Source organism: Bubalus bubalis, chromosome 7, assembly GCF_019923935.1.
Source record: "Bubalus bubalis isolate 160015118507 breed Murrah chromosome 7, NDDB_SH_1, whole genome shotgun sequence".
Lineage (NCBI taxonomy): Eukaryota > Metazoa > Chordata > Mammalia > Artiodactyla > Bovidae > Bubalus > Bubalus bubalis.
This window is the reverse complement of record NC_059163.1, coordinates 106,233,194-106,252,858: the sequence shown is the minus strand read 5'-3', so window position 1 is coordinate 106,252,858 and position 19,665 is coordinate 106,233,194. Positions and strand designations below refer to the sequence as shown.

Sequence of the window (19,665 nt, the reverse complement as noted above, 5' to 3'; positions counted from 1 at the left end):
TAAATAATTCACCCTTAATGTTTGGTATTGAACTTTCTCCTTTTAAAATTCAAGCTTTAAAGATTATGATGATTTTACTGATTTTTATTTCTTCTGCTAAATATTATTTCTCTTTTAACTGATTATGTGAATCACAAATATGCAGGATAAAAAGAAAGTGCACATTTTCCTTCTATTAAATTTGAATGTGTATTAATTTTGCACTCAATGCAGTAGGTTTGTTCAAAATATTACCTTTGATTCTGTATTGAACATTCGCCCTAAGGACTTTGGTCTATTGATTGAAAGTTTTAATCCCTCTAATAAAATTATGTTGCATATGCCAAATGAAAAACATTCAGGGAGAATCTCAGGAGTCCATATACTTCTAAAGGCTGAGGTCTCCACTTAGAATTTCCAGAAGTATGGCATAGCATCCTATCAATTCTCACTAAGTACTAATAACTGCACATCTGATGTATCAGTGAATCCCATCAGCTTTGGGATTTCAAAAATTACCCGGAATCCAATTACTTCGCATCAAATCCAGCTTACTGCCTAACTCACTGGCTTATTGCAAAGGATTCCTAACTACTCTCCTAGATTCTGTCCTTGGCCCTTCTAGCTTTCTTTCAATACCAACTATCAACTGTCTTGAAAACTGTTAAAACATAGCAGATCACACACCCCCTCTGCTCAGAGCCCATCAGGCTGCCCATCTCAATCAAAATAAGAGCTAAAGTCATCACAGGGGCTTAAAAGTACCGTTGAAGCTCCACTGGACACACACCTGTTATCGCTCAGATATTTCCTATCTGACCCTAGCTTCCTCGGTTCCTACCACACCAGCGTCCCTTCTATCTCTCAGTCATATCAGAGAGATTCCTGTTGACACATTTACACTTACTCTCTTTTCAGTCTGAAAGGTTTTTCTAAAGAGGCTCTTCCTTGAAGGTACAACACCTTCTCACATGCTCTTTGTCCTCAATATTTATTTAATTTTCTCCCCACGTTCTTATCATCACCTGACATAATATAAACAGTGCTTATTTTGTGTAGTGTCCACCACTCCCATTAGCATGTAGGTCTACAAGGATAGAGAGGTCTGTTCATTGTTGGCTTTGTTCATTGCTGTGTTCTTAGCATAGCATTGCCTAGCATTAACACTCTTGAAGGACAATAGATATATGAATTTCTGCTGTTTTTCTGTAATAATATTATTTTGGATAGATACACCACTAACTTTAAGCATTTCAAGTTTAACTTTTTATTGTATTCTCATATTTAATTAGCTTCATTTGGTATTTATTAAACATCCTTATGTCCTGACATAGACTGTCTTATCATAAAGCCCTGCTGACAGGCTAACGGGACTGTGAGTGACAGTATTTTTATAGGACTATGACTGTATCAACCAGAGTGTTTGTAAACGTTATCATCATTTGGAAGTCAGATGTTACCAGGTTCTTGAGTTAAATATGTGGTAGAATTCTGACATTTGGTGAAGCCAAGCACTTTTTGCAGCTGCAATATTCTATATCTCAAAACTTACTTTTGATAGTTTTATTTGACATGACTGCAGTTACAAAGTCTTCTGTACTAGTAAACTTTTGACAATATTTATGGACTAGAATTGACTCTTGTATGTGGCTGTGCCCTTGGAAGGTTCATGTGAGTGTTGAATTTTAGCAAAATAATGAAGACAGGGCCAAACAAACAGTAAGTATTATCCAGCACTTATATTCAGAAAGCAAACCAAAGGTCTAATATTTCTAAGTTTATATATGGTAATCTTGTGGCCTATAAAATCTAAGCCTCCTAAAATGTATTTTCAAATGCCTGTGAGGGAAAACCAGTAAATGAAAACTAATGTACTCAGGATTGTTGTGATCACCCATTGTCCTTGATAACCTTGTATTTCCAGTTACAGCATCTTATGTTTCTTTCAGATCCTCATAGAAACAAAAGAAACATATTTTTTGGTTTTGCCACCCTCCATTAAGTCACTAAAATATAGCCATTTCATGATTTGAAAGGAATGTATAAAATCAAACATGTTATTGTGAAAATGAATTACCTTGCATACCAATAGCTTTGTGTTCAATTTAAAATATCTTTTTCACTTATATAACTGCTTACAAAATAGGAGTCAGAAATAATATGTAAAGTATGGTTCTAGGAAGTTAGAGTGAGTAAATATTTTTATTTACTGATATTATTTATAATTTGAATCTTGTCTGATAAATATGTTTGAGCAAAGGTAATATATTGTCTGATAAATATATATAAGCAAAAATTCTATTAGTGCAATATTTTCTAAATCTTTGTTCCTGCATAAAATCCTTCTGCGGAAGCTCTTTGAAAAATGTTTTCATTGCATATCCCTGTGAGCCGGTTTTCTTCTCTCCATGCAACTCAGATGTTTTTGTTTTTACAACACCTAGATTGTTTATTCCCCTTCTGATGTTTTTTATTTTTGTTTTCCTGTCCTAGTGTTTCAATATCTTTTTAATAACCAACTCCATACCTTTTACCTTTTTAAACATATAGTAGTTTCTAATATTTTGTATATGGTCTATAAATATAATGAGATTTTTCCAAGAAGAATGATAGTCATTAATTCTGCATATATCACAGTGGAATGTGTCATCCCTAAGCAAAATATAAGCTCACACTGTGCGTGAAGACAGTTCTTGTTTGCTTCAGCCAGGAGCATTGTTTATGGGGAGAAGTTTTTAAACAGGTCATTAAGAAATATTCTCATTCTCTAGTTAATGTCTTTGAGCTGCACATGTGAGCAGAATGGTAAGGAATTTCCAGTGACTCATTCCAAGTTTTGACCAGCCCGGCATTCTGTGAAGTAATGCATATTTTAACTTCTATAAAGCCCTCAACAAAGACTTCACAGTAGAGCTTGTCACTTACACCTATCAAAAATGTCAGATGCTTTTTCCAAACTCTATCACTAGCAAACAGAATTGCATAGCTATTAAAATATGGGGATTTAACAACAAAGTCTGCAAGTTGCAAACATTGTTGTAAATCAACTAAGCAATTAACATGAGATTTTTTTAAGTGATTGAATACAAGTTCAGAATTATGAAGTTATAATCTAATAACCTAACAAGTGATGTGAATAAATCCTTGCTAATATGAAAATTATCCACGACAGAAACCCATTTTTCTATAAGCAAGTGTATGGATCCTCATGCTAACACTAAGATTGGTAAACTACAGGCATTCAGTGAAAACGGCATTTGTTCCAGTTGCTGAAGATTGTGTTTAGAGATTCTTTCATCCAAATGATCAGCAAATCGAAGTCTGCAATTTGTTTTCATTTAATAGGCAGACACATTTTTACCAATTTAGACTCAGTCGTACTAATACTCTTTGAAACTAATTGCTGGGAAATGAATTTTAAAGTCAGGGTTTTATAATTTCTTTTTTCCTTTTTCTGTCCCTGTAATAGAAGATTCCAACCCACCTGTATACAACTTTCAAATCTATGTTTAACAGGTGTGGGCCATAATCCCCTGTCATCTGTATGGTTACAAAGGACCCTTATTCCCCACTCTGTCACAATCCACTCTACACTCTTCTCTCAAAGTTACTTTCTGATTATGCTGTTTCCCTTCCACAAAGTTCTGGTTCCCTGACAGATAAAAGACAGTAACCTTAATCTGACTTCAACATCCTCCATTATCTTCTCCCACTTGATGTACTTTATTTTTATTTATATTACAATTATAACACCCATACACAAAAAAAGTTTAAACCATTAATTAATGCATAGTAAAGTAATATCTAGATAACCACTGCTCAGAACAAAAGATAGAATACTGTCATTACCTACAAGAGGCAGCTATCCTTGTGCATCTTTTTTATCACACCCTCTCTAGCAGCCAAAGCTGATTCCTTCCTTGATTTTCTTTATAGTGTCTCCACCTATTTAAGGTGTGACTCCTTAAACACAGAGCTATTTCACCAGGTTTTTAAATATTACAAAAATGGGACCAAGCTGTTCCTTGGAATATTGCTTTTTTTCACTCATCATGATTCTTGTAAAGGTCCATTCATGTTATTGGATATCACTCTGATTTCTTCAGTTTTAAGCTGTTTAATACTACATTGTATTAATATACCACAATGTATTCACTTTTCCATGTTGAAGCACATTTGGATTTTTAGATTATTTCTCAATTCAGTTACTCAGTCATGTCAGACTCTTAGGAACCCCATGGAATGCAGCATACCAGGCCTCCCTGTCCATCACCAACTCCTGGAGTTTACTCAAACTCATGTCCATTGAGTTGGTGATACCACCCAATCATCTCATCCTCTGCTGTCCCCTTCTCCTCCCACCTTCAGTCTTTCCCAGTATCAGGGTCTTTTCCAATGAATCAGTTCTTCACAACATGTGGCCAAAGTATTGGAGTTTCAGCTTCAGCATCAGCCCTTCCAATTAATATTTAGGACTGATTTTCTTTAGGATGGACTGGTTGGAACTCCTTGCAGTCCAAAGGACTCTCGAGTCTTCTCCAACAACACAGTTCAAAAGCATCAATTCTTCGGTGCTCAGCTTTCTTTATAGTCCAACTCTCACATCCATACATGACTACTGGAGAAACAATGGCTTTGACCTGATGGAACTTTGTCAGCAAAGTAATGTCTTTGCTTTTTAATATGCTGCCTAGGTTGGTCATAACTTTTCTTCCAAGGAGCAAGCGTCTTTTAATTTCAAGGCTGCAGACACCATCTGCAGTGATTTTGGAGCCCCAAAAAATAAAGTTTGTCACTGTTTCCATTGCTTCTCCATCTCTTTGCCATGAAGTGATGGGACAGATGCCATGATCTTAGTTTTCTGAATGTTGAGCTTTAAGCCAACTTTTCACTCTCCTCTTTCACTTTCATCAACAGGCTCTTTAGTTCTTCACTTTCTGTCATAAGGGTGGTGCCATCTGCATATCTGAGATTACTGATATTTCTCCCAGCAATCTTGATTCCAGCTTGAGCTTCATCCAGTCCAGCATTTGTCATGATGTACTCTGCATATAAGTTAAATAAGCAGAGTGACAATATACAGCCTTGACGTACTCCTTTTCCTATTTGGAACCAGTCTGTTGTTCCATGTCCAGTTCTAACTGTTGCTTCCTGACCTGTATACAGGTTTCTCAAGAGGCAGGTTAGGTGGTCTGGTATTTCCATCTCTTGAAGATTTTTCAACACATTTTGTGATCCACACAGTCAAAGACTTTGGCATAGTCAATAAAGCAGAAGTAGATGTTTTCTGGAATTTTCTTGCTTTTTCGATAACTCATCGGGTGTTGGCAATTTGATCTCTGGTTCCTCTGCCTCTTCTAAATCCAGCTTGAACATCTGGAAGTTCATGGTTCACATACTGTTGAAGCCTGGCTTGGAGAATTTTGAGCATTACTTTTCTAGTGCGTGAGATGAGTGCAATTGTGTGGTAGTTTGAGCATTCTTTGGCATTACTTTTCTTTGGGATTGGAATGAAAACTGACCTTTTCCAGTCTTGTGGCCACTGCTGAGTTTTCCAAATTTGCTGGCATACTGAGTGCAGCACTTGCTTTCACAGCATCATCTTTTAGGATTTTCAATAGCTCAACTGGAATTCCATCACCTCCACTAGCTTTTTTTGTAGTAATGCTTCCTAAGGCCCACTTGACTTTGCATTCCAGGATGTCTGGCTCTAGGTGAGTGATCACATTATTGTAATTATCTGGGTTGTGAAGATCTTTTTTGTACAGTTCTTCTGTGTATTCTTGCCACCTGTTCTTAATATCTGCTGTTTCTGTTAGGTCCATACCATTTCTGTCCTTTATTGTGCCCATCTTTGCATGAAATGTTCCCTTGGTATCTCCAATTTTCTTGAAGGGATCTCTAGTCTTTCCCATTCTATTGTTTTCCTCTATTTCTTTGCAATGATCACTGAGGAAAGCTTTCTTATCTCTCCTTGCTTATTCTTGGAACTCTGCATTCAAATGGGTATATCTTTCCTTTTCTCCTTTGCCTTTCACTTCTCTACTTTTCACAACTATTTGTAAGGCCTCCTCAGACAACCATTTTGCCTTTTTTCATTTTTTTTTTCTTGGGAATGGTCTTGATCCCTACTTCCTGTACTATGTCACAAACCTCTGTCCATTGTTCTTCAGGTACTCTATCCGATCTAGTCCCTTGAATCTATTTGTAACTTCACTGTATAAATGTAAAGGGTTTGATTTAGGTTGTACCTGAATGGTCTAGTGGTTTTCCCTACACTTTCATATTAAGCTTGAATTTGGCATTAAGGAGTTCATGGTCTGAGATTATTTCTAGATTTGGGCTACTATAGACAATACTGCTATAAACATTCTTGGGGATATATTCTGATGCCCAACATTCATATTGTTCATATTCAGAGTGAAATTGAAAGGACATAGCTGTTAATATCTTCATACTAGGCAATTTTTTATGTAGCACTCAAAATCAGGCAAAATTAACTTGCATATAAGTATTTTCAGTCTCTATTACATATGTCAAAATGTTTTTCAAAGTGGTTGCACCAATTTAAACATCATCAAAAGTCATGATAACTCCTATTTCTTCATATCCTTAACATCGTTTGGGATTATCATACTAATATCGTCATATTTCTTTCTGCTTCTCATCTCTTACCCCTCCCTTCTTTTTCGATTTTCTGTTTGTTTATCCCTTTGTACCCTGGATATTAATTCTAATGTGTAACAGGTCACTAAGTCTCTATTCATCTGTTTCCAATTAAGCTGATAAACTCAGTCAATTAGTTACTAACTTTGGTCATTGTCTTTTCTAACTCTTAAATTTCTCTTTAGTTCTTTTTAATTTTAACAATGACACTTTCTTTAGTTTTGTATTTCCTGCCAAAAGAGTTTTCTCCTATTTCTTTCAAAATAGTAAACACAATTTTTATAATATGCATTTGAAAATTTCAGCATTTACCTTCTTGAAAAGATCTGTTTCTGTTATATATTATTTCTGCTGCTTCTATATATGAAATATAATTTCCTTTTACATAATTGGAGAAGGGAATGGCCAACCCACCTCAGTATTCTTGCCTGGAGAATTCCATGGACAGAGGAGCCTGGCAGGCCTCAGTCCATGGGCTCACAGAAGTCAGAAATGACTGAGTGACTAACACTTTACATAGTATCTTTAACTTTTGCTTTGGACAGAATATTCAACCAACTGTTTGAAGGGATGATGTAAGACCTAAAATGAAAATATTTTCTTCCCAGAGGATTTTTGTTTTTTTCTGTCAGGAATCTGGAGTCTATCAGTCTCACACCGACTTAACTTGCTTTAAAATATGAAACAAATTATGGTATCTTATATTTTAATCTACTCACTTAAAATTTTGAGGTCCAAAGAGATAAAGTTGAAGTAAGATGAGCTATGACAATGCCTTTGTCTTCTGTAATTTATTGTGTGCTTTTGAGTTGAAACTTTTGTTTCTAATTTTTTTTATCTGTTGAAAATAGTGCATGCCTGCAACCCCCAGCATAGTGATTTTGCTTTTTTGTTAATATCTATTTGGCAAGGCCAAGTCTTAGTTGGGTCAAGTAGAATCTTAAACCTTTAGTTGTGGCATGCAGAATCTAGTTCCCTGACCAGGGATCCAGCCTTAGCCCCCTGCATTGGGAGTGTGGAGCCTTAGCCACTGGACCGCTATGGAACTCCCTATTTCCATTATTTTTACAATTTCCTTTGTATTGCTCTGGTCTTCTGTTCATGCCAGTCATGGTATGTGATACTCAAGTTTTACTTTATGTTTTTTGAGTACACAGCTTTTCCAATACTAGGTTACAATTGTTTTGAAGATGGTGTCCATGACTTTTTACCAATATCTCTCACTATATTAAGTGTAGTAGTTTGATGCAATAACTGCTTAATGCATGTTAAATGGATGAGTCAATGAGTGAATAAATTTTGGAAACAGGTACATAGATAAAAGTGATTAAACCAAGCTCAGTATTGCCATAGAGAAGGAGCAAGTATCTTTTCTATTATCAGTCCCAGAGTTTCAGTCGAATTTCTGTTGCTATGTTTACTTGTCCACTATATTGGCTGATTGTCCTCATAAAACACAACTGGTCTGAGGTAGGATTTATGCATAGCAATCCAAATGTGTAATAGAGCTTAAAAACAAAGCTTAAGAACATTGATCTAGAGGACAGTGATAAAATGTAATAAAGTTTATTTAGGATGTAAAATTAAAAAGCGTGTTCATCAATAATTCATCAGCTGTCTTTAAAAAACCCTTAGTATAATCATTTTTATTCTGTATCTTTAATCATTTGTAGCTGATGTTGCTAGGAACAGACTTTGACAACAAACTTCTGAAAGGGATCCATTTGCCTAGGGATTGACTTATAAAGTTGCAATTAAAAGTATTTTCTAGGGGTAAATTCAGCATACTAAGCAAATATGACACAACTTAGCATATTAAACAATTATTCTAAAGATATGTTAATAGAATTGAAAAGAATCACTATTTCATATGAAAGCATACTTTGGGGTATTATTTTTGCCACATAGAGCAGTTAGCTTTGCATTATAATTAGTCCTCTTAATTTTCCAAATGTCACCCTAAAGACTGGTTTTCCATTTCCTGATGATTAAATTGCTGCTGAACCTAAGAGATTTGTTAGATTTTAAGTCCATGGATAAATAAAGAATATATATGGTCAAAATTATTAGTAAATGACCGATAAGATCTTTTATGAAGCATCTTTCCATTAGTTTGTCGATGGATAGATGTTCAAAATATAGCAATGAATGAGATGTGTGTAAGGAAATAAGTACATGCTCTCTGTTGCCAGCATGCACAGCATAATATAAAAAATCAATGCCCAATTAATTCTGGAATTTCCTGATCTTATTTTCATGCTCTCTGAATATGATCCTTATTTTGGAATTTCTTTGACCTATTCTGAACGACTTTGTGACTTCAGGTCACAGATGCATTGTGCAATGTATCATCATTAACTAGGTTATATAATTAACAGTGATAAACTCTGCCATATTAGATGGAAGTTTTAATTTGGAATCAAGAAAATGTTCTGTATTTTATGCATAGTATTAAAAGATGTGTTGAATTTTTACTTTTTATTTAGTTGATATCATTTAGATTAAACAAGTCAGAATTGTTAAAAAATGTTCATTCATTCTCAAAGTTTCCAACCTATTGATATATATCAGTCTATCTTTGTTCATTAGGATCAAATACTGGTAAAAACCGAAAAAAATATCTTGAGCTTAACAACAACAAGAAATTGAGGTTTTCTTTCTTTTTTTTTTTTTTTTATGTTTTAGAACAGTAGAGAGTCAGCGTGAGCCTTCTATAGCGTTTCAAATGTCAAGGACATACACTTCTGTATTATTTCTCTATTATGTGTGAGCTAAGATAGTTACCAGAACTTGCAGCTGTTATGTGTTCATACCAGCTGGAAGAAGTAGAAAGGACACAAAAACAGTTGCACAAAGCACCCTGGTTACATCACACTTCTCAGAACTGGTCACATGGTCTCACTTTGCCTAAAGGGAGATTGTGGATTGTCTATATTCTCAACTGCTGATTTGAAAATAGATATGTATAATTAATGAAGAGCAATTAATTGTTCCCACTACTGGGGAACAAATAGCAGTCATCTCCTTCATCTAACTGTTCATTTACTGATTTATTTTGCGCTAAGATAAGTTATAAACAGTTAAACAAGACCATTTTTTAAATAAAAAAGTATCAGCAATTTGGAAAATCAAGATTTTTTGAAAATTACAAATACCATAATGTCAACATAGTTATAGATGAGCATCGTGGTCTCCTGGGTATCTAAAGTGAAATAGGATATCTAAATAATTATTTACTTTATTTTCATTATTTTAAAAAATGCATTACTGAAGCAAAATTAAGCTCTATTGTCTCTGGACAATATAAAAACTTATCTCATGGTAATGTTTATGGAGAACTGACTGTTATGGTCGGAGAAGGCAATGGCACCCCACTCCAGCACTCTTGCCTGGAAAATCCCATGGACGGAGGAGCCTGGTAGCCTGCAGTCCATGGGGTCGCTAAGAGTTGGACACGACTGAGGGACTTCACTTTCACTTTTCACTTTCATGCATTGGAGAAGGAAATGGCAACCCGCTCCAATGTTCTTGCCTGGAGAATCCCAGGGACGGGGGAGCCTGGTGGGCTGCCATCTATGTCCGCACAGAGTCGGACACGACTGAAGGGGCTTAGCAGCAGCAGCAGCAGAATGTTATGGTGAACAATATTCCTATCATAGATGCAGCTGATTTTATAAGGCACTGACTTAGTGTCTTTGAGTAAGAGCCAAAAGCCAAATATTATTTTATAACTCAATAAAGGCTATTTTGTAAGTCCTTAATGTTACAATCCTTAGGTATTCTGGCTTAGACGGAGGACAGATGATAACCTGCCCACAGGACTAGGTAGATATATACACTGTGGATGGTTATCTGTAAATATTACTGTTGCTGAAAGTTTTCTGAACAAGTTTAGGAAATTAAGAAATACATTATCTAATTTTCTGTAGTCTGCCAGCATGTGTCAGACCAATTTAGTGCTTATAACACTAGGCACTCTAAAAAGTGAAAGGGGACCATTTGTTAACTGTAACAGCACAACAACGCAAAAAGATGAAAGAGGTTGAAATGGAAACCAATTTGCTAAATTTACTAAATTACGCAGATTACCAAAAAGGTAAGTGAATTTCTCATAACAGTAGTGGAGAAACTACTTTTGCAATGAAATGTGTGTTTATATCCAAGTTTCAAAATTACTTAGCAAATAACTCCCAGTAAATGTGATATTATAAATTTTAGCTAAATTGTAAGTTCTTAGAATTTTTGTATCGTTTCAAAACAATGTGTGTCTATTATATCTCTTAAAATATTTTTATGTATTTTGACAAATATAGACAATAACTACCCAAGGATAGAAACAATAAATTCATGGTTTCCTAAATATGATTATATTTTTGATGAATCTTAGGTTCATCCTGAAGTGGCAAGAGAAATGAATTTATGGTTCCTGAAGTTTTGTAATCACTTGCATCTAATTTTTTGATATGGTAATAATTAAATGAGAGATGACAAGAAACTGGGTGATTAAACAGTTTGATAAAATGATGCATTAATAACACATAAGTTTTATTTCAAAGTTATTCTCTCACAGTACAAAATCAATTTTAAACTGTAAGCTGAATTCTTTGAAGAATTAATCTTTGCTTTAAAGGAGCAGTATAGATTGACACCAACGATTTCTTTTAATTTCATGTAGGAAGAACCTTTTGTAATGGTGTCTGAAAATGTCCTGGGTAAGCCGAAAAAATACCAAGGCTTCTCCATCGATGTTCTGGATGCCTTATCCAACTACCTGGGTTTTAACTATGAAATTTATGTTGCACCGGATCACAAGTATGGAAGCCCACAAGAAGATGGAACATGGAATGGCTTGGTAGGAGAACTAGTGTTTAAGGTGAGCATTTGTTTGTTTATCACACATCTAAAGTTGACTGTAACCCTTGGAAGTTAATTTCATTTAAAATAAGTGTAAGGAAAAGCCTTGGGTGGTGGTGTTGAATGCAAGTCTCAGCTTATACTATTTCATGAACTTTGTGGAAAGAAAAATTGATGACAATACTCCTTTACCAAAGTTATACTTCAAACATATTATCACTGTTTGGTACATGATGAAGTCACAATGCCTTTTCCAAACACAATTTATGTCAATGTGTTCTTTTAAAACACAAGTTCAAGAAATAAATAAGATTCTGACCACTTAGGAACTGATTTCATTTTTGGATCTAAATAAGGTAAAGCTACTATTACTTATATTTTTCTCCTTGTTCTTGCAATTCTCAAAGAGGTGTTTTAAATTTCCCCATTACTTTATCCCTGTTCCTGTCAGTTTTTCCTTCCTTTTTGGAAGCTTTATTATTAAGTGCAGCACATTTGTAAATATTATGCTTTCCTAATGAGTTGAATAGTCATATTTAGGTCTATAAATTACTATTTGATTTCTATGTATCTCATTTTTCCCTCTGTTCCTTCATTTCTGGCCTTCCTCCGGGTTAGCTGATTTTTTGTGTGCTTGATTTTATTTCTCTTTTAGCTTCTTATTTGTATTTATTTGATTTTTGTTTGTTTGTTTGCCTGTGGTTAGTCTAGGATAGTAATGTGCATTCTTAACTTATCACACTTTATGTAGATTAAAATCATATCATTTCTCATTTAAAAAGTAATAAATGTACAGCAATATAATTCCATTTATATTCACCATAGCCTTTGTGTTATTGTGGTTATATATTTATATTTGATGAACTCCAAAGTAAAATTTTATACCTTTTTATTTAATCAATTGACTTTCAAAGGTATAAAGGGAAGGGAGACAGTGTCTAATATTTTAACTATTTTTCTACTATTTCTGGGACATTTTATTCCTTTCTATACATCTGAGCTTCTAACTGGTATCACTTACTTCAACCTGAAGAAATTCCCTTTAGAATATCTTGAAGTCCAGTCCTGGCATATACTCTTTACATTAGCTTACCTTAAAATTTCTTTGTTTACCCTCATTTTTGAACAATATTTTTAGCATATAACAAATTCTGAGTTGATAGGATTATTTTTGGTAGGTACTTTTTGTCTTAGTGTTTTCAAGTATTTCACGTAGTGACACTGCTAATTTTGATTTATGTTCGACAAGAGCACTGAGCCTCAGAACGCAGTCACTCATATTCAAAGTATCTTTTTCTTTATACTTTTTATTGTCTGAGAAGAATATTGTAGGTGAAATATTATTATTCCTAAAATCAAGGCTGGTGATTTTAAAGCAAGAATAACTTTTTATTTCAAAAACAATAAGTAAAATTATCATTCAATAATTTTTCATACAATAATAAATGTTTTCATTATTATTTCACAATAACATTGATACATAACCTGGTTAACATACATACATAATGTAGTTATGTATCAATGTTTACAACATAATATAAATAGTTTCAAGTTTATGACATAGTGATTTGATATATGGATATATTGCAAAATGATTACCACAATAAGTCTAGTTAACATTCATTACCATACATATTTTTTTAAATGTTCATGACTTTAAATATATCATTCCATTGTCTTTTGCCAAATGTTGTTTCTATGAGAAGTTAGCCATCATTTGTACTTTGCTCCTTTTTTATAGTGTAGGGGTGGTCATCCCTGAGGTCTTATTTATTTTATTATGATATTTTACTCTCTGAACTTTAGATGAGTTAATATATCTTGATGTACTTTCAGGTTATTGATTCTTTCTTTGCCATCTCCAATTTCCATTAAGTTCATTCAGTAACTTTTTTATTCTAGATAGCTAGAATTATTCTTATGCTTGTGTTGGTTAGGAGTCAACCAATGATTTGAGGGAAGCTTATACATAGATTATGGGGCTTCTTTCTCTGTGGCTCCCTCCTTAATGTGAGTCCCTTTTGATTTCTGGACAGCCTGGATACCTCAAACACCACCCTCTAACACATCAAGCTAACAAGGTTCTGACTTTCTGCTTGAGCTCTAGCTACTTTCTATTGCCTAACTGAGGTGTGTTCTCAGTGAATGAGCTATAGAAAAAAGGAACTCACCCAAAGCAGTTACTGTCTTTAAAGGGTTGAAGAGCCTACAGTTTATGCCTGTTTTTGACTGTTATACAATCTATTCAATTTGTGGGTTTTTAAAAAAATTTGACCCAGAACTTATCATTATTCTTTGTTGGGTTAACCCAATTAAAAAATATTCCCTTATTGCCAGAACTGGAATTATTTATAAAAGTATTCTGAAAACGAAAGGATCTAAGTTGTTTCCAAGAGATGCAGAAAAGAAAAAAATAAGAGATGTTGAAGACAGTGATAGGAAAAATAATAAAGCTGTTTTTTCATATTCTTTAAATCTTGAAAAATAGTATCAGTTTATTTAATAAATGCTTTACATATGTAATTTTATTTGCAAAAGGTTAATATAAGTATTTTAGTAGGAAAACAGGAATCATCAATCCTCACCCTCTTATTAAATCTATGACTCTTTACCTTATGTTCCTTACTATAAACACAAAACAATCATTGTATCTTTGTATTTCTGAGGAGTCCTGCCTGAACTGAACCCAAATAAACAATTATATTAAAATAAATATAAGGAAAAGGAAGAAACATTATACAAGTTTTTTCTGTAGATATAGTAGATAAAAAACTGTAAGAGTTATCTTAGTGGACAAGTAATAGTAAACTTCACTTACTATTAATAAATGCTAGTTAAAAGTAATAAGCATTAAAATTAGTCTGATGTTGCTGCTGTTTTTAATTTGGTTGTATGCTTGCTCCAGTTAGTTAAATTTTTGAGACTTACCTCCTCACCTATGAAGTGAGATATACAAGTATTTTAGTGGGAATATCTCATCCAACTATAACCTTTTAAAATCATTTTAAGACTTGATTACATAAAAATCACACACAGCAATAGCATGATGTTCTTCATCAATTCAGTCGCTCAGTCGTGTCCAACTCTTTGCGAACCCATGGACTGCAGCATGCCAGGCTTCCCTGTCCATCACTAGCTCCCAGAGCTTGCTCAAACTCATACCCATCGAGTTAGTGATGCCATCCAACCATCTCATTCTCTGTTGTCCCCTTCTCCTCCTGCTTTCCATCTTTCCCAGCATCAGGGTCTTTTCCAATGAGTCAGTTCTTCGCATCAGATGTTCTTCATAATAATTTGTTTTTATTTGCATGTAAGAGTATATTATTATATGATAATGTAAAGATCAGCAGGGTCCTTTCGCAAAGCAAAAATTCAGGTTTAAAAAAGCTGACTGACAAATGTGTGATTTTTTTAGCTGGAAAAACTATACATGTATTTACTTTCTGCAATTAGAACTACTAACCTAATCCATCAGATCATAGACTCTCAAGGGACTTGCGATCCATGCTGTTACTGTGTACTTTTACTTAGACCCTTCCCCCCGCCAAGCTTGGGCCTCCCGGGTGGCTCAGAGGGTAAAGAAACTGCCTGCAATGCCAGAGACCTGGGTTCAATCCCTGGTCAGGAAGATCCCCTGGAGGAGGAAATGGCAACCCACTCCAGTATTCTTGCCTGGAGAATCCCATGGACAGGGGAGCCTGGTGGGCTACAGTCCATGGGGTCTCAAAGAGTCAGACACAGCTGAGCAATGAACACTATTTACTACAATTAGATTTTTACTTTCTTCAAAAAGATATTTAGCCATTCTGACTAGGCTTTAAGAAATACTTATCAAGCAGGAGAAAGAGGAGATGCCTATGTAAGAGTTTGCTGGAACAGGTGTCAAGATGGGAAGAAAACTACAAGAGGGTGGTAGAGGAAGAGAACATTTTCATGAGGAGAGCATGGCCAGCATCACAGGATGACTGCAGTAATGTTATACTGAGGGTTCACAGCATTCTCTTTAACTGTCTTCTGTTACCAATAGAGAAGTATGCTCTAATTTTAAGCACCTCAAAAATGTCAATTCAAATATACAAATAGTCATGCAGTAAAAATATCATAAAGTAATTTAGATTATTCAAGACTCATCATATTAAAATTTTATCTGGCTTATACACACATCATATTAAAATTTTATCAGGTTTATTTACCCCTGTAGAGGAAAATATCACTATTGAATTGGCATAGTAATATATGACCGAGCTCCAGAAAAATGAGCTTATTATTGCTATATATATTTTTACTAGTGTAGACATTTTTCATGGATCTAAGTATGCTTTAAGTAACAGTAAATACTGCCATTGAATACCTCTATACATGACATAAGACTTATGAAATTAATAAGGTTGTCTGCCTTCCTAAGGGGAAACCAAAATTAAAAAAATGTTTTCTAGAGTCTTTGTCATGATGATTATGGAAAAATACATTTAAAATGATCCAGAGAGGGAACATGGGAAATTTCTGAGTTCATATGATTGTTCAACAGTGATTTCCAAGGCTGGCACTGAGACATCAGGTTGGGATGATCTCATATTAAAAGGATTTTCCACTATAACTGGATGTCAAGAATCATGTATGTACATAATTCTTAAACTGGAAAATACCACCAGAGAGACCAAGGAATTGAACTATAAAGAAAGCTGAGTGCCGAAGAATTGATGCTTTTGAATTGTGATGTTGGAGAAGGCTCTTGAGAGTCTCTTGGACTGCAAGGAGATCCAACCAGTCCATCCTAAAGGAGATCAGTCCTGGGTGTTCATTGGAAGGACTGATGTTGAAGCTGAAACTCCAATACTTTGGCCACCTCATGCGAAGAGTTGACTCATTGGAAAAGATCCTGATGCTGGGAGGGATTGAGGGCAGGAGGAGAAAGGGACAACAGAGGATGAGATGGCTGAATGGCATCACCGACTCAATGGACATGGGTTTGGGTGAACTCCGGGAGTTGGTGATGGACAGGGAGGCCTGGCATGCTGCAGTTCATGGGGTCACAAAGAGTCAGACACGACTGAGTGACTGAACTGAACTGAACATATAGAATTGATTTAAAAACTGACAGTGTAGCAAAGTCTCCTCCATTCCTTATCTGCATCACTACTTTTATAACTTTCTGCAATTAATACGCTCTTAAAATTTATGAGAACACAGATCTGGCCAAAAGATGTTTCAATGTGTAATAGATAAATTAGAGATACGTTCTGTTCAGTATAGGAGAAATTATTATGAGTGAGTTAATGTGGCTGATAAATTATTTTCTCTGGTGTAAAAGAACAAAAATGAGAAGAACACAGAGACCTTGATACTATAGAAAATAGCAAGTATATCAAGTTTAGGATGGAAGTACAAAAAATTAAGAAAACAATGAAGGAGGACTATGAGTTAGACAGCTGTGTATTCTAGTTTTTAGTTCTTTCTTTGCGTAGCATTTTTAAAGTCTAATGAATCAATATATTGTGTACTAAGGTAATGATGACTCAGTCCAGAAGAAATATTTTACACCTGAAACATTATGGTCACAGGTTGTTCAACAGAGATTGAATTTGAATATATACTTTTTGTACAAAGGTATAATTTGGTAAGCAAAAAAAGACTTTCAAGCGTACCTTTATTTTATATTTGGATACAAATGTTGTGAAGGTCATGTGGAATATAAACATAGTTCAAAGATGACATGATATAAATATCCCCATCTGTTTGAGAAAAGTGGGGTTCAAATCGCTATAATATTTAGATTCTAATGGGTACATTTTAAAGAATGATCTTGACAACTTTATTTTACATTGTCAGCATTTACAACACAACTCATATAAGTCAGGAAAATAAAAATCACTCTTGGAATTTCAAAGAGGAGAGATTTAATCACAGGGATTGATCACAAAGTCATGGGAAGGAATGAAAACACAAAAGAGAAGATGTAACATGCAACTATCTGGAGCTGGTAATGCTCCAGTTGATTATGTGTCTCCCAAAGAGGTACCCCTCAACCAGGGCTGGAATTGCCAAAATGATGCTGCCCAAGCAGTGAAGATGAACACGTGCATAATCAAGGTTGAGATATACTGGATGAACTCGGCAAGGAAATTTAGTGAGATAAAATAAAACTTAAAATCTTCAAGGAAGTATGGTCATGACTTTGGGGATGGAACTGGATAAAATTTTGGGAAAAGGAATCAGAATATGAATATGAGGTTGAAAAACACGTAAAGTCTAAGTGAAGACATAAAAAGAAGTAGTAGAATGGAAAGAGGTTACCAGAGACTGAAATATAGAAGTTCTAGGGATGGAATGTATTAACAGAAGCTGACCTTGTGGGTCACAGTAGAAATATTATAGGAGACAAAAGGAGTTGGAGTTTAAAATGGCCCCCAACTGGGCAAGATAGGTAGAGACAAATGGGTGAAGCACAGGGGATCTTTAGGGCCGTGAAACGATTCTATATGGTACTGTAATGGTGCATGCGTGACACCAGCATTTATTACAACCCATAAAAGAGTGAACCCTGATATAAACTGTAGATTTTAGTTAATAATAATGTATCAGTATTGGTTCGTCAATTGCTACAAATGTACCATACTGATGAAAGATGTTAAGAAAAATTGTATTGGGGAATGGAGGAGTGCCAGACCAGAGAAAGATATATAGGAACTTTTTGTACTTTATGCTCAATTTTTCTGCAAAAATAATATTTTTTGAAAAAAAAAATGGCCCCAAATGATTATTGTAAGGGGCATCTATGTTGATACTGAAATTTGTTAGAAAGTTGCATGAGAAGAAAATATTATGAAGTCTGTCTGGTAGAGATGATAAGACAAGTCCCCCTCAGAAGCACACATGTAACTGGCAAAACAAAACAAAAGGAAAGTAGCACGCATCTCACTAATGAAGAACAGAAATCAGGTCCCCGCATGTCTAAAAAAATGGGCAAAATTTCTTGGCCTCTAGTATATCATGAAAGTGATAGAAGTGAATTCTCACTCTGTTGAAACTCAAAATAAGCATATATTTCTGCTCAAGTCATCCACAGCCCTCCATCTTTTTCTGTACTCTCCCTGTGTTCATCCCAATCCACACCTCTCTACCCTGCATGTGGCTACTGCTATCGAAGGCCATGAACTTGGCGGACTGAATTCACTTCAGTGTCATACTAGCTAATGTCATCAACAGAGCCTTCACTGATTCTCCATTGTCCTTTAATTTATTAGATATTGATTTTTTTTAATTTCAGTCTCCACAGTGGCTGTTTCAAACATTTTCCATACTTTTCAAGTCTCTCCTCCTAGTCCTACTTTCCATTATTGACACTTCTCATTTCTAGTTGTTAAAGCTCATGGTTTACTCAAAGACTATGTGAACCAAATGTGAGTCCTTGTTTTCTTGCTCTTTAACCTCAACATCCTTCTACCTCTTCTCTAATCCTTAGTGGCAACACAGACTTTGGATTGGAATAGACATTAGTTGTGAACACTGGGAACACAGTTACCAGCCTTGTAAGCCTCAGAGTTTTTAACCTCTTTGAATTGCAGTCTCCACATTGGCAAGATAAAACTATTGTGAATATTAGCCTAGCAAATGAATTCAGGAATTCTTTGCAGGGAAGACAAACAGGTTTCATCTTATCTGCTGACTCTGATAGATGGGTAAAATCTTCATCAGGTTTCATGGTTAAAAAAAAAAAAATATATATATATATATATATATAGTAAGTTCAACATATGTTTTGAATGTGGACTGGTAGACTTTGCTGATAGACTATATAGGAAAGAGCAAAGAGAAAGAGTAAAGTCAATGATATCTTCTTACTCAAAAGCTTTATGTCTTATCTTTTTAGCTACAGCAGCAGTAAAAGGCTTCATTTCTTCCCGTTTTCCCACCTCTTTCCACTCTTAACTGCCCTCAGTATATTTTGAACACAGCAGTCAGAGTGATCTAGTCACTCCGCTGCTGAAAGCCATTTGATAGCCTTTTAATCCCAAGAGTAAAAACTGTCCTTAAAATTATCTGCATACTCTGCCCAGCGAACTTTCTTTGAAATCCCATCTCTTCCTCCCTCACCACACTCCAGGCCCGCAGACTTCCTCGCTCTTCCTCACACTTGCTGAACTTGACTTTTTGTACTTATATCCC

General features: G+C 35.0%; 1 protein-coding gene across 1 annotated transcript in view; it reads left to right on the top strand.

Annotated features, from left to right (window-relative positions):
* Nucleotides 1-19,665, top strand: part of GRID2 (glutamate ionotropic receptor delta type subunit 2) — a 1,609,032-nt gene that overhangs the window by 1,230,850 nt on the left and 358,517 nt on the right. The window contains exon 10 of the mRNA XM_025290706.3: nucleotides 11,321-11,518. Coding sequence (XP_025146491.1) covers nucleotides 11,321-11,518 — 198 coding nt within the window. The remainder of the gene's footprint in view (nucleotides 1-11,320; nucleotides 11,519-19,665) is intronic.